Genomic DNA, 14,535 nt, shown 5'->3' with positions numbered 1-14,535 from the left:
CTTAGTTTCGTAGTAGGCTTATTATCAATAACTCATAGTTCTTTAAGATTATAGAATTAATAGATGTCACTTGGACTGATAGAAACTGTTTAAAACATCTAATAATATACTAAAAATGGTAAATTTAAGAGGATGATTCAAAAGAATACACAAAAGTATAGGTAACGGCTTAGATTCGTAGTAGGCTTATTATCAATACCTCATAGTTCTTTAGGATTAGAGAATTAATAGATGCCACCTAGACCGCTAGAAACTGTTTAAAACATTTAATAATATCCTAAAACTGGTAAATTTATGAGGATGGTTCAAAAGAATATACAAAAGTATAGGTAACGGCTTAGTTTCGTAGTAGGCTTATTATCAATAACTCATAGTTCATTAAGATTAAAGAATAATATATGTCACCTGAACCGCTAGATATTATTTAAAACATCTAATAATATTCAAAAACTAGTAAATTTAAGAGGATGGTTCAAAAGAATACACAAAAGTAAAGCTAGCTCCTTAGTTTCGTAGTAGGCTTATTATCAATAACTCATAGTTCTTTAAGATTATAGAATTAATAGATGTCACTTGGACTGATAGAAACTGTTTAAAACATCTAATAATATACTAAAAATGGTAAATTTAAGAGGATGATTCAAAAGAATACACAAAAGTATAGGTAACGGCTTAGATTCGTAGTAGGCTTATTATCAATACCTCATAGTTCTTTAGGATTAGAGAATTAATAGATGCCACCTAGACCGCTAGAAACTGTTTAAAACATTTAATAATATCCTAAAACTGGTAAATTTATGAGGATGGTTCAAAAGAATATACAAAAGTATAGGTAACGGCTTAGTTTCGTAGTAGGCTTATTATCAATAACTCATAGTTCATTAAGATTAAAGAATAATATATGTCACCTGAACCGCTAGATATTATTTAAAACATCTAATAATATTCAAAAACTAGTAAATTTAAGAGGATGGTTCAAAAGAATACACAAAAGTATAGGTAACGGCTTAGTTTCGTAGTAGGCTTATTATCAATAAGTCATAGTTCATTAAAATTAAAGAACTAATAGATGTCACCTGGACCGCTAGAAATTATTTAAAACTTCTAATAATATACTAAAACTTGGAAATTTTAGAGGATGGTTCAAATGAATACACAAAAGTATAGGTAACGGCTTAGTTTCGTAGTAGGCTTATTATCAATACCTCATAGTTCATTAAGATTATAAAACTGGTAAATTTAAGAGGATCGTTCAAAAGAATACACAAAAGTATAGGTAACGGCTTAGTTTCGTAGTAGGCTTATTATCAATAACTCATAGTTCATTAAAATTAAAGAACTAATAGATGTCACCTGGACCTTAGAAACTGTTTAAAACATCTAATAATAAAATAAAACTTGTAAATTTAAGAGGATGCTTCAAAATAATACACAAAAGTTTTGGTAATTGCTTAGTTTCGTAGTATGCTTATTATCAATAACTCATAGTTCTTTAAGAATATAAAATTAATAGATGTCACATGGACCGCTAGAAATTATTTAAAACTTCTAATAATATACTAAAACTTGTAAATTGAAGAGGATGGTTCAAAAGTATAGGTAACGGCATAGTTTCGTAATAGGCTTATTATCAATACCTCATAGTTCATTAAGATTATAAAACTGGTAAATTTAAGAGGATGGTTCAAAAGAATACACAAAAGTATAAATAGCTTCTTAGTTTCGTAGTAGGCTTATTACCAATAACTTATAGTTCATTAAGATTAAATAATTAATAGATGTCACCTGGACCGCTAGAAACTGTTTAAAACATCTAATAATAAACTAAAACTAGTAAATTTAAGAGGATGGTTCAAAAGAATACACAAAAGTATAGGTAACGGCTTAGTTTCGTAGTAGGAATTTTATCAATACCTCATAGTTCATTAAGATTATAAAACTGGTAAATTTAAGATGATGGTTCAAAAGAATACCCAAATGTATAGGTAGCTGCTTAGTTTCGTAGTAGGCTTATTATCAATAACTCATAGTTCTTTAAGATTATAGAATTAATAGATGTCACTTGGACTGATAGAAACTGTTTAAAACATCTAATAATATACTAAAAATGGTAAATTTAAGAGGATGATTCAAAAGAATACACAAAAGTATAGGTAACGGCTTAGATTCGTAGTAGGCTTATTATCAATACCTCATAGTTCTTTAGGATTAGAGAATTAATAGATGCCACCTAGACCGCTAGAAACTGTTTAAAACATTTAATAATATCCTAAAACTGGTAAATTTATGAGGATGGTTCAAAAGAATATACAAAAGTATAGGTAACGGCTTAGTTTCGTAGTAGGCTTATTATCAATAACTCATAGTTCATTAAGATTAAAGAATAATATATGTCACCTGAACCGCTAGATATTATTTAAAACATCTAATAATATACTAAAACTGGTAAATTTAAGCGGATGGTTTAAAAGAATACACAAAAGTAAAGCTAGCTCCTTAGTTTCGTAGTAGGCTTATTATCAATAACTCATAGTTCTTTAAGATTAGAGAATTAATAGATGTCACCTGGACCGCTAGCTATTATTTAAAACTTCTAATAATATACTAAAACTGGTAAATTTAAAAGGATCGTTCATAAGAATACACAAAAGTATAGGTAACGGCTTAGTTTCGTAGTAGGCGTATTATCAATAACTCATAGTTCATTAAGATTAAAGAATTAATAGATGACACCTGGACCGCCAGATAGTATTTAAAACTTCTAATAGTATACTAAAACTGGTAAATTTAAGAGGATGGTTCGAAAGAATACACAAAAATATAGGCAGCTGCTTAGTTTCGTGGTAGGCTTTATAATCAATAACTCATAGTTCTTTAAGATTAGAGAATTAATAAATGTCACCTGGACTGCTAGAAACTGTTTAAAACGTCTAACAATATACTAAAACTAGTAAATTTAAGAGGATGGTTCAAAATAATACGGAAAAGTATAGGTAACGGCTTAGTTTCATAGTAGTCTTATTATCAATAACTCATAGTTCATTAAGATTAAAGAATTAATAGATGTCACCTGGACTGCTAGATATTATTTAAAACGTCTAATAATATTCTAAAACTGGGAAATTTAAGAGGATGGTTCAAAATAATACACAAAAGTATAGCTAGCTCCTTAGTTTCATAGTAGGCTTATTATCAATAACTCATAGTTCATTAAGATTAGAGAATTAATAGATCTCACCTGGACCGCTAGATATTATTTAAAACTTCTAATAATAAACTAAAACATGTAAATATAAGAGGATGGTTCAAAAGAATACACAAAAGTATAGGTAACGGCTAAGTTTCGTAGTAGGCTTATTATCAATAACTCATAGTTATTTAAGATTAGAGAATTAATGGATGTCACCTGGACCACTAGAAACTGTTTAAAAAATCTAATAATGTATTAAAACTAGTAAATTTAAGAGGATCATTCAAAGGAATACACAAAAGTATAGGTAACGGCTTAGTTTCGTAGTAGGCTTATTATCAATAACTCATAGTTCATTAAGATTAAAGAACTAATAGATGTCACCTGGACCGCTAGAAAGTATCTAAAACATCTAATAATAAACTAAAACTGGAAAATTTAAGAGGATGGTTCAAAAGAATACACAAAAGTATAGGTGACTGCTTAGTTTCATAGTATGCTTATTATCAATAACTCATAGTTCTTTAAGATTAGAGAATTAATGGATGTCACCTCGTTAGCTATTATTTAAGACTTCTAATAATATCCAAAACTGGTAAATTTAATAGGATGGTTCAAAAGAATACACAAAATTATAGGTAACAGCTTAGTTTCGTAGTAGGCTTATTATCAATAACTCATAGTTCATTAAGATTAAAGAATTAATAGATGTCACCTGGACCACTAGATATTATTTAAAACGTCTAATAATATTCTAAAACTCGGAAATTTAAGAGGATGGTTCAAAAGAATACACAAAAGTATAGATAGCTCCTTTGTTTCGTAGTAGGCTTATTATCAATAACTCATAGTTCATTAAGATTAGAGAATTAATAGATGTCACCTGGACCGCTAGATATTATTTAAAAATTTTAATAATAAACTAAAAATGGTAAATTATAGAGGATGGTTCAAAAGAATACACAAAAGTATAGGTAACGGCTTAGTTTCGTAGTAGGCTTATTATCAATAACTCATAGTTCATTAAGATTAAAGAATAATATATGTCACCTGAACCGCTAGATATTATTTCAAACGCCTAATAATATTCTAAAACTGGGAAATTTAAGAGGATGGTTAAAAAGAATACACAAAAGTATAGCTAGCTCCTTAGTTTCGTAGTAGGCTTATTATCAATAATTCATAGTTATTTAAGATTAGAGAATTAATGGATGTCACCTGGACCACTAGAAACTGTTTAAAAAATCTAATAACGTATTAAAACTAGTAAATTTAAGAGTATTGTTCAAAGGAATACACAAAAGTATAGGTAACGGCTTAGTTCCGTTGTAGGCTTATTACCAAGAACTAATAGTTCATTAAGATTAAAGAATTAATAGATGTCACCTGGACCGCTAGAAACTGTTTAAAACATCTAATAATAAACTAAAACTGGTAAATTTAAGAGGATGGTTCAAAAGAATACACAAAAGTATAGGTGACTGCTTAGTTTCGTAGTAGGCTTATTATCTATAACTCATAGTTCTTTAAGATTAGAGAATTAATAGTTGTCACTTGGACCGCTAGAATCTGCTTAAAACATCTAATAATATACTAAAACTGGTAAATTTAAGAGGATGGTTCAAAAGAATACACAAAAGTATAGGTAGTTGTTTAGTTTCGTAGCAGGCTTATTATCAATAACTCATAGTTCTTTAAGATTAGAGAATTAATAGATGCCACCTAGACCGCTAGAAACTGTTTAAAACATTTAATAATATCCTAAAACTGGTAAATTTATGAGGATGGTTCAAAAGAATATACAAAAGTATAGGTAACGGCTTAGTTTCGTAGTAGGCATATTATGAATAACTCATAGTTCATTAAGGTTAAAGAATAATATATGTCACCTGAACCGCTAGATATTATTTAAAACATCTAATAATATCCTGAAACTAGCAAATTTAAGAGGATGGTTCAAAAGAATACACAAAAGTATAGCTAGCTCCTTAGTTTTGTAGTAGGCTTATTATCAATAAATCATAGTTCCTTAAGATTAGAGAATTAATAGATGTCACCTGGACCGCTAGAAACTGTTTAAAACATCTAATAATATTCTAAAACTGGTAAATTTACGAGGATGGTTCTAAAGAATACACAAAAGCATAGGTAACGGCTTAGTTTTTTAGTAGGCTTATTATCAATAACTCGTAGTTCATTAAGATTAAAGAGTAATGTATGTCACCTGGACCGCTAGATATTATTTAAAACGTCTAATAATATTCTAAAACTGGTAAATTTAAGAGGATGGTCCAAAAGAATACACAAAAGTATAGCTAGCTCCTTAGTTTTGTAGTAGGCTTATTATCAATAACTCATAGTTCATTAAGATTAAAGAATTAATAGATGTCACCTGGACCGCTAGATATTATTCAAAACTTCTAATAATATACTAAAACTGGTAAATTTAAGAGGATGGTTCAAAAGAATACACAAAAGTATAGGTAACGGCTTAGTTTCGTAGTAGGCTTATTATCAATAACTCATAGTTCATTAAAATTAAAGAACTAATAAATGTCACCTGGACCGCTAGAAATTATTTAAAACTTCTAATAATATACTAAAACTTGGAAATTTTAGAGGATGGTTCAAATGAATACACAAAAGTATAGGTAACGGCTTAGTTTCGTAGTAGGCTTATTATCAATACCTCATAGTTCATTAAGATTATAAAACTGGTAAATTTAAGAGGATCGTTCAAAAGAATACACAAAAGTATAGGTAACGGCTTAGTTTCGTAGTAGGCTTATTATCAATAACTCATAGTTCATTAAAATTAAAGAACTAATAGATGTCACCTGGACCTTAGAAACTGTTTAAAACATCTAATAATAAAATAAAACTTGTAAATTTAAGAGGATGCTTCAAAATAATACACAAAAGTTTTGGTAATTGCTTAGTTTCGTAGTATGCTTATTATCAATAACTCATAGTTCTTTAAGAATATAAAATTAATAGATGTCACATGGACCGCTAGAAATTATTTAAAACTTCTAATAATACACTAAAACTTGTAAATTGAAGAGGATGGTTCAAAAGTATAGGTAACGGCATAGTTTCGTAATAGGCTTATTATCAATACCTCATAGTTCATTAAGATTATAAAACTGGTAAATTTAAGAGGATGGTTCAAAAGAATACACAAAAGTATAGATAGCTTCTTAGTTTCGTAGTAGGCTTATTATCAATAACTTATAGTTCATTAAGATTAAATAATTAATAGATGTCACCTGGACCGCTAGAAACTGTTTAAAACATCTAATAATAAACTAAAACTAGTAAATTTAAGAAGATGGTTCAAAAGAATACACAAAAGTATAGGTAACGGCTTAGTTTCGTAGTAGGAATTTTATCAATACCTCATAGTTCATTAAGATTATAAAACTGGTAAATTTAAGATGATGGTTCAAAAGAATACCCAAATGTATAGGTAGCTGCTTAGTTTCGTAGTAGGCTTATTATCAATAACTCATAGTTCCTTAAGATTATAGAATTAATAGATGTCACTTGGACTGATAGAAACTGTTTAAAACATCTAATAATATACTAAAAATGGTAAATTTAAGAGGATGATTCAAAAGAATATACAAAAGTATAGGTAACGTCTTAGTTTCGTAGTAGGCTTATTATCAATAACTCATAGTTCATTAAGATTAAAGAATAATATATGTCACCTGAAGCGCTAGATATTATTTAAAACATCTAATAATATTCAAAAACTAGTAAATTTAATAGGATGGTTCAAAAGAATACACAAAAGTAAAGCTAGCTCCTTAGTTTCGTAGTAGGCTTATTATCAATAATTCATAGTTATTTAAGATTAGAGAATTAATGGATGTCACCTGGACCACTAGAAACTGTTTAAAAAATCTAATAACGTATTAAAACTGGTAAATTTAAGAGGATCGTTCAAAGGAATACACAAAAGTATAGGTAACGGCTTAGTTTCGTAGTAGGCTTATTACCAATAACTAATAGTTCATTAAGATTAAAGAATTAATAGATGTCACCTGGACCGCTAGAAACTGTCTAAAACAACTAATAATAAACTAAAAACTGGTAAATTTATTAGGATGGTTCAAAATAATACACAAAAGTATAAGCAGCTGCTTAGTTTTGTTGTAGGCTTATTATCTATAACTCATAGTTCTTTAAGATTAGAGAATTAATAGATGTCACCTGGACCGCAAGAAACTCTTTAAAAAATATAATAATATACTAAAACTGATAAATTTAAGAGGATGGTCCAAAAGAATACACAAAAGTATAGGTAGATGCTTAGTTTCGTAGTAGGCTTATTATCAATAACTCATAGTTCATTAAGATTAGAGAATTAATAGATGTCACCTGGACCGCTAGATATTATTTAAAACTTCTAATAATAAACTAAAACTGGTAAATTTAAGAGGATGGTTCAAAATAATAGACAAAAGTATAGTTAGATGCTTAGTTTCGTAGTAGGCTTATTATCAATAACTCATAGTTCATTAAGATTAGAGAATTAATAGATGTCACCTGGACCGCTAGATATTATTTAAAACTTCTAATAATAAACTAAAACTGGAAAATTTAAGAGGATGGTTCAAAAGAATAGACAAAAGTATAGGTAACGGCTTAGTTTCGTAGTAGGCTTATTATCAATCACTTATAGTTATTTAAGATTAGAGAATTAATAGATGTCACCTGGACCGCTAGAAAACTGTCTAAAACATCTAATAATAAACTAAAACTGTAAAATTAAAGAGGATGGTTCAAAATAATACACAAAAGTATAGGTGACTTCTTAGTTTCGTAGTATGCTTATTATCAATAACTCATAGTTCTTTAAGATTAGAGAATTAATAGATGTCACGTGGACCGCAAGAAACTGTTTAAAACATCTAATAATATTCTAAAACTGGTAAAGTTAAGAGGATGGTTCAAAAGAATAAACAAAAGTATAGGTAACGGCTTAGTTTCGTAGTAAGCTTATTATCAATAACTCATAGTTCAGTAAGATTAAAGAATTAATAGATGTCACCTCGACTTCTAAAAACTGTTTAAAACATCTAATAATAAAATAAAACTGGTAAATTTAAGAGGATGGTTCAAAAGAATACACTAAAGTATAGGTAGTTGCTTAGTTTCGTAGTAGGCTTATTATCAATAACTCATAGTTCTTTAAGATTAGAGAATTAATGGATGTCACCTGGACCGTTAGCTATTATTTAAGACTTCTAATATTATCCTAAGACTGGTAAATTTAATAGGATGGTTCAAAAGAATACACAAAAGTATAGGTAACGGCTTAGTTTCGTAGTAGGCTTATTATCAATAACTCATAATTCATTAAGATTAAAGAATTAATAGATGTCACCTGGACTGCTAGAAACTGCTTAAAACATCTAATAATATACTAAAACAGGTAAATTTAAGAGGATGGTTCAAAAGAATACAAAAAAGTATAGGTAGCTGTTTAGTTTTGTAGCAGGCTTATTATCAATAACTCATAGTTCTTTAAGATTAGAGAATTAATAGATGCCACCTAGACCGCTAGAAACTGTTTAAAACATTTAATAGTATCCTAAAACTGGTAAATTTATGAGGATGGTTCAAAAGAATATACAGAAGTATAGGTAACGGCTTAGTTTCGTAGTAGGCATATTATCAATAACTCATAGTTCATTAAGATTAAAGAATAATATATGTCACCTGAACCGCTAGATATTATTTAAAACATCTAATAATATTCTGAAACTGGTAAATTTAAGAGGATGGTTCAAAAGAATACACAAAAGTAAAGCTACCTCCTTAGTTTCGTAGTAGGCTTATTATCAATAACTCATAGTTATTTAAGATTAGAGAATTAATGGATGTCACCTGGACCACTAGAAACTGTTTATAAAATCTAATAACGTATTAAAACTAGTAAATTTAAGAGGATCGTTCAAAGGAATACACAAAAGTATAGGTAACGGCTTAGTTTCGTTGTAGGCTTATTACCAATAACTCATAGTTCATTAAGATTAAAGAATTAATAGATGTCACCTGGACCGCTAGAAACTGTCTAAAACATCTAATAATAAACTAAAACTGGAAAATTTATGAGGATGGTTCAAAAGTATATACAAAAGTATAGGTAACGACTTAGTTTCGTAGTAGGCTTATTATCAATAACTCATAGTTCATTAAGATTAAAGAATAATAAATGTCACCTGAACCGCTAGATATTATTTAAAACATCTAATAATATACTAAAACTGGTAAATTTAAGCGGATGGTTTAAAAGAATACACAAAAGTAAAGCTAGCTCCTTAGTTTCGTAGTAGGCTTATTATCAATAACTCATAGTTCTTTAAGATTAGAGAATTAATAGATGTCACCTGGACCGCTAGCTATTATTTAAAACTTCTAATAATATACTAAAACTGGTAAATTTAAAAGGATCGTTCATAAGAATACACAAAAGTATAGGTAACGGCTTAGTTTCGTAGTAGGCGTATTATCAATAACTCATAGTTCATTAAGATAAAAGAATTAATAGATGTCACCTGGACCGCCAGATATTATTTAAAACTTCTAATAGTATACTAAAACTGGTAAATTTAAGAGGATGGTTCGAAAGAATACACAAAAATATAGGCAGCTGCTTAGTTTCGTGGTAGGCTTTATAATCAATAACTCATAGTTCTTTAAGATTAGAGAATTAATAAATGTCACCTGGACTGCTAGAAACTGTTTAAAACGTCTAACAATATACTAAAACTAGTAAATTTAAGAGGATGGTTCAAAATAATACAGAAAAGTATAGGTAACGGCTTAGTTTCATAGTAGTCTTATTATCAATAACTCATAGTTCATTAAGATTAAAGAATTAATAGATGTCACCTGGACCGCTAGATATTATTTAAAACGTCTAATAATATTCTAAAACTGGGAAATTTAAGAGGATGGTTCAAAATAATACACAAAAGTATAGCTAGCTCCTTAGTTTCATAGTAGGCTTATTATCAATAACTCATAGTTCATTAAGATTAGAGAATTAATAGATCTCACCTGGACCGCTAGATATTATTTAAAACTTCTAATAATAAACTAAAACATGTAAATATAAGAGGATGGTTCAAAAGAATACACAAAAGTATAGGTAACGACTAAGTTTCGTAGTAGGCTTATTATCAATAACTCATAGTTATTTAAGATTAGAGAATTAATGGATGTCACCTGGACCACTAGAAACTGTTTAAAAAATCTAATAATGTATTAAAACTAGTAAAATTAAAAGGATCGTTCAAAGGAATACACAAAAGTATAGGTAACGGCTTAGTTTCGTAGTAGGCTTATTATCAATAACTCATAGTTCATTAAGATTAAAGAACTAATAGATGTCACCTGGACCGCTAGAAAGTATCTAAAACATCTAATAATAAACTAAAACTGGAAAATTTAAGAGGATGGTTCAAAAGAATACACAAAAGTATAGGTGACTGCTTAGTTTCATAGTATGCTTATTATCAATAACTCATAGTTTTTTAAGATTAGAGAATTAATGGATGTCACCTCGTTAGCTATTATTTAAGACTTCTAATAATATCCAAAACTGGTAAATTTAATAGGATGGTTCAAAAGAATACACAAAATTATAGGTAACAGCTTAGTTTCGTAGTAGGCTTATTATCAATAACTCATAGTTCATTAAGATTAAAGAATTAATAGATGTCACCTGGACCGCTAGATATTATTTAAAACGTCTAATAATATTCTAAAACTCGGAAATTTAAGAGGATGGTTCAAAAGAATACACAAAAGTATAGATAGCTCCTTTGTTTCGTAGTAGGCTTATTATCAATAACTCATAGTTCATTAAGATTAGAGAATTAATAGATGTCACCTGGACCGCTAGATATTATTTAAAAATTTTAATAATAAACTAAAAATGGTAAATTTAAGAGGATGGTTCAAAAGAATACACAAAAGTATAGGTAACGGCTTAGTTTCGTAGTAGGCTTATTATCAATAACTCATAGTTCATTAAGATTAAAGAATTAATAGATGTCACCTGGACCGCTAGATATTATTTCAAACGCCTAATAATATTCTAAAACTGGGAAATTTAAGAGGATGGTTAAAAAGAATACACAAAAGTATAGCTAGCTCCTTAGTTTCGTAGTAGGCTTATTATCAATAATTCATAGTTATTTAAGATTAGAGAATTAATGGATGTCACCTGGACCACTAGAAACTGTTTAAAAAATCTAATAACGTATTAAAACTAGTAAATTTAAGAGTATTGTTCAAAGGAATACACAAAAGTATAGGTAACGGCTTAGTTCCGTTGTAGGCTTATTACCAAGAACTAATAGTTCATTAAGATTAAAGAATTAATAGATGTCACCTGGACCGCTAGAAACTGTCTAAAACATCTAATAATAAACTAAAACTGGTAAATTTATTAGGATGGTTCAAAATAATACACAAAAGTATAAGCAGCTGCTTAGTTTTGTTGTAGGCTTATTATCTATAACTCATAGTTCTTTAAGATTAGAGAATTAATAGATGTCACCTGAACTGCAAGAAACTCTTTAAAAAATCTAATAATATACTAAAAATGATAAATTTAAGAGGATGGTCCAAAAGAATACACAAAAGTATAGGTAGATGCTTAGTTTCGTAGTAGGCTTATTATCAATAACTCATAGTTCATTAAGATTAGAGAATTAATAGATGTCACGTGGACCGCTAGATATTATTTAAAAATTCTAATAATAAACTAAAACTGGTAAATTTAAGAGGATGGTTCAAAAGAATAAACAAAAGTATAGGTAGTTGCTTAGTTTCGTAGTAGGCTTATTATCAATAACTCATAGTTCTTTAAGATTAGAGAATTAATGTATGTCACCTGGACCGTTAGCTATTATTTAAGACTTCTAATAATATCCTAAAACTGGTAAATTTAATAGGATGGTTCAAAAGAATACACAAAAGTATAGGTAACGGCTTAGTTTCGTAGTAGGCTTATTATCAATAACTCATAGTTCATTAAGATTAAAGAATTAATAGATGTCACCTGGACCGCTAGATATTATTTAAAACGTCTAATAATATTCTAAAACTCAGAAATTTAAGAGGATGGTTCAAAAGAATACACAAAAGTATAGATAGATAACATAGGAAAAAACATGAGGAAAGAGAAAGTCTGGCGATTTCTCTAGGGTTTTGTTTTTTGTTTTTTTTTTCAAGTTTTCTTAACGTTTTTTCAATCTGATCATCATGGTTGAGGAAACACAAGTAACTTCTTCTAGGGTTATTTCCCAGCAACAATCTTTTGCGGATAAAGTAAAAGGAAAACAGACTTTGCAGCCTACGTGTGTGGATATTAATAGCTTTCCAAACCCTACTCTGATTGATGGAGAGCCTTCTCTTATTATTCCAGCCGATTTTTATCAAGAAGGATGTAAACCCTTTGAGCATAGTTTTATTGCACGTCTGAACTTCATGGGATTGAAGTTTGTGGAAGTGAAATCCAGCTTGGTTAATCAATGACAGATAAACCCTAGCTCAGCAAGGTTTATGACTATGAGTAAAGGATTTTTCGTGGTTATGTTACATGATGCTGAAACAAAAGAGAGGATTCGACGCACTAAATGGTATGTAAATCAACATGAGCTCAAACTGATGGATTGGTACCCAGGTTTTGGTCCTGAACGTCAAAAAACTTCCCATGCAAACGTATGGGTTCACTTTCCAGGTCTCCATGCAGAACTATGGACAGAGAAGAACTTGTTATCTATGGGGAAGGTATTAGGCACTCCCATTGTAGTTGATCAGAGAACTCTTAATCTAGAATATGGTAACTTTGCCTCAGTTTTGGTGGATGTGGATTTTGCGAAGCACATTCCTAGTAGAATCAAGATTACAGCTGGGGGACGTACTTTCTGGCAATACTTGGAGATTCCACGGGCTCCAAAATTCTGTATGAAGTGCTGCATTATTGGGAACAATGATGATGAGTGCAGGAGGCAAACAAAGGGTGATGATAACTCTTCAAAGGCTGATACTACAGCAAAGGGAGATTCTTCCAAAGGCTGGCAAACTGCTAGGAATAGGAGGCAGCGTAAAGGAAAGAATGCTGAGAACTTTCCTGGTGGTGATAATGCTTCAAAAGATGCGGAGCATGATGCTTCAAAAAATGCGGAACAAGATGGTGTTCTTGCTGTGTTACCAGGTGAAGTAGAGGAGAATGCTATTGGTGTGGAGGAAACCAATCAGCTTGAGAATGAGCTAGCTTCTTCTGAAGCTGTTTTTCATGCAGCGTCTGTAGCTTTAGAGAAAGCAAAACAGGCGTTAGCTGAGAAAGGAGTATTAGCTAGTAGGTTACCAGTGGGTGAAATTGGAACCTCAGCTAAGTCAGTAGGGAGTGGTGAATTGGCTAGAACTAATCACTCTATCACTGATAAGACTAATGCTAGCTCTTCTTCTGCTCCTTTTGAAACTTCATGAAGGAAGGGATGTGATGTTGTGGTGGACAATATTGAGAATTTGACTCGCTACAAAGCTATTAATGAGAATGATTGTGTGTTTTCTCCTAATAAATTCAATGTTTTGTCTGCTGAGTTGGGGTTGGATTCTGTGCAGCAATCCAATGAGCAAAGGGAGGAGAGTTCAGATGAAGAAATCACTCCAGAGAAGGCTTCGTCAGGTGTTAGGGGGTCTAAATGGTCTGACATACCCGTGGAGCAGCCAAAGAAATCAAGGAAACCTGTTAGGATTCGGATTTCTAATGATCAGAAAAGTACTTCTCAACAAAGTACAAATAAGGAGTCCAAGTCTGATTCGGAAACTGAGATCAATGATTTGGGAATTCGAGTTAGAAAGGGATTCTCCCCAGTTATACTTAAACGGAATTCTGATAGGATTCCTGATGCTAGTAATAATTCAAAGAATATAGTTTCCTAATGCGTGTGCTCTATTGGAATATCAATGGGGTGGCAAAGGTGGAGGCTGGGCAGAAGTTACGTGAACTTGTTCATGATCTGAAGCCGGAGATTCTTTGTGTTGCTGAGCCAAAAATTAAGTTCTCTGACAAGGTAATTTGTAAGTTAAATTTAACTGGTTTTATGAGGAAGGTTGTTCATAATTCTTCTATGCATAATATTGGGAATCTTTGGATCCTGTGGAGTGCTAATATTGAAGAGCCAGAGGTGGTTAATATGACTAGGCAAGCAATTACTGTTAGAACTGAGGGGGTTTTAATCTCTTTTGTTCATGCTAGTTATATTCAAGTTTTTCGAAGAAGATTATGGTCTCAACTTTCAGCTATGGATACT

The 14,535-nt window shown here is 30.3% G+C and overlaps 1 protein-coding gene across 1 annotated transcript; it reads left to right on the top strand.

Annotated features, from left to right (window-relative positions):
- Positions 1–12,997: 12,997 nt before the first annotated feature.
- LOC113290660 lies at positions 12,998–14,164 on the top strand. Its single transcript, XM_026540243.1, has 2 exons — positions 12,998–13,614; positions 13,711–14,164. Exons 1-2 carry the CDS (start codon positions 12,998–13,000, stop codon positions 14,162–14,164), a joined length of 1,071 nt encoding a protein of 356 aa, XP_026396028.1.
- Positions 14,165–14,535: the final 371 nt, after the last annotated feature.

Source organism: Papaver somniferum, chromosome 6 (genome assembly GCF_003573695.1).
Source record: "Papaver somniferum cultivar HN1 chromosome 6, ASM357369v1, whole genome shotgun sequence".
In the NCBI taxonomy this organism is placed as follows: Eukaryota; Viridiplantae; Streptophyta; class Magnoliopsida; order Ranunculales; family Papaveraceae; genus Papaver; species Papaver somniferum.
Note: the sequence above shows the minus strand (reverse complement) of the source record. Positions and strands in the feature narration are given on the sequence as shown.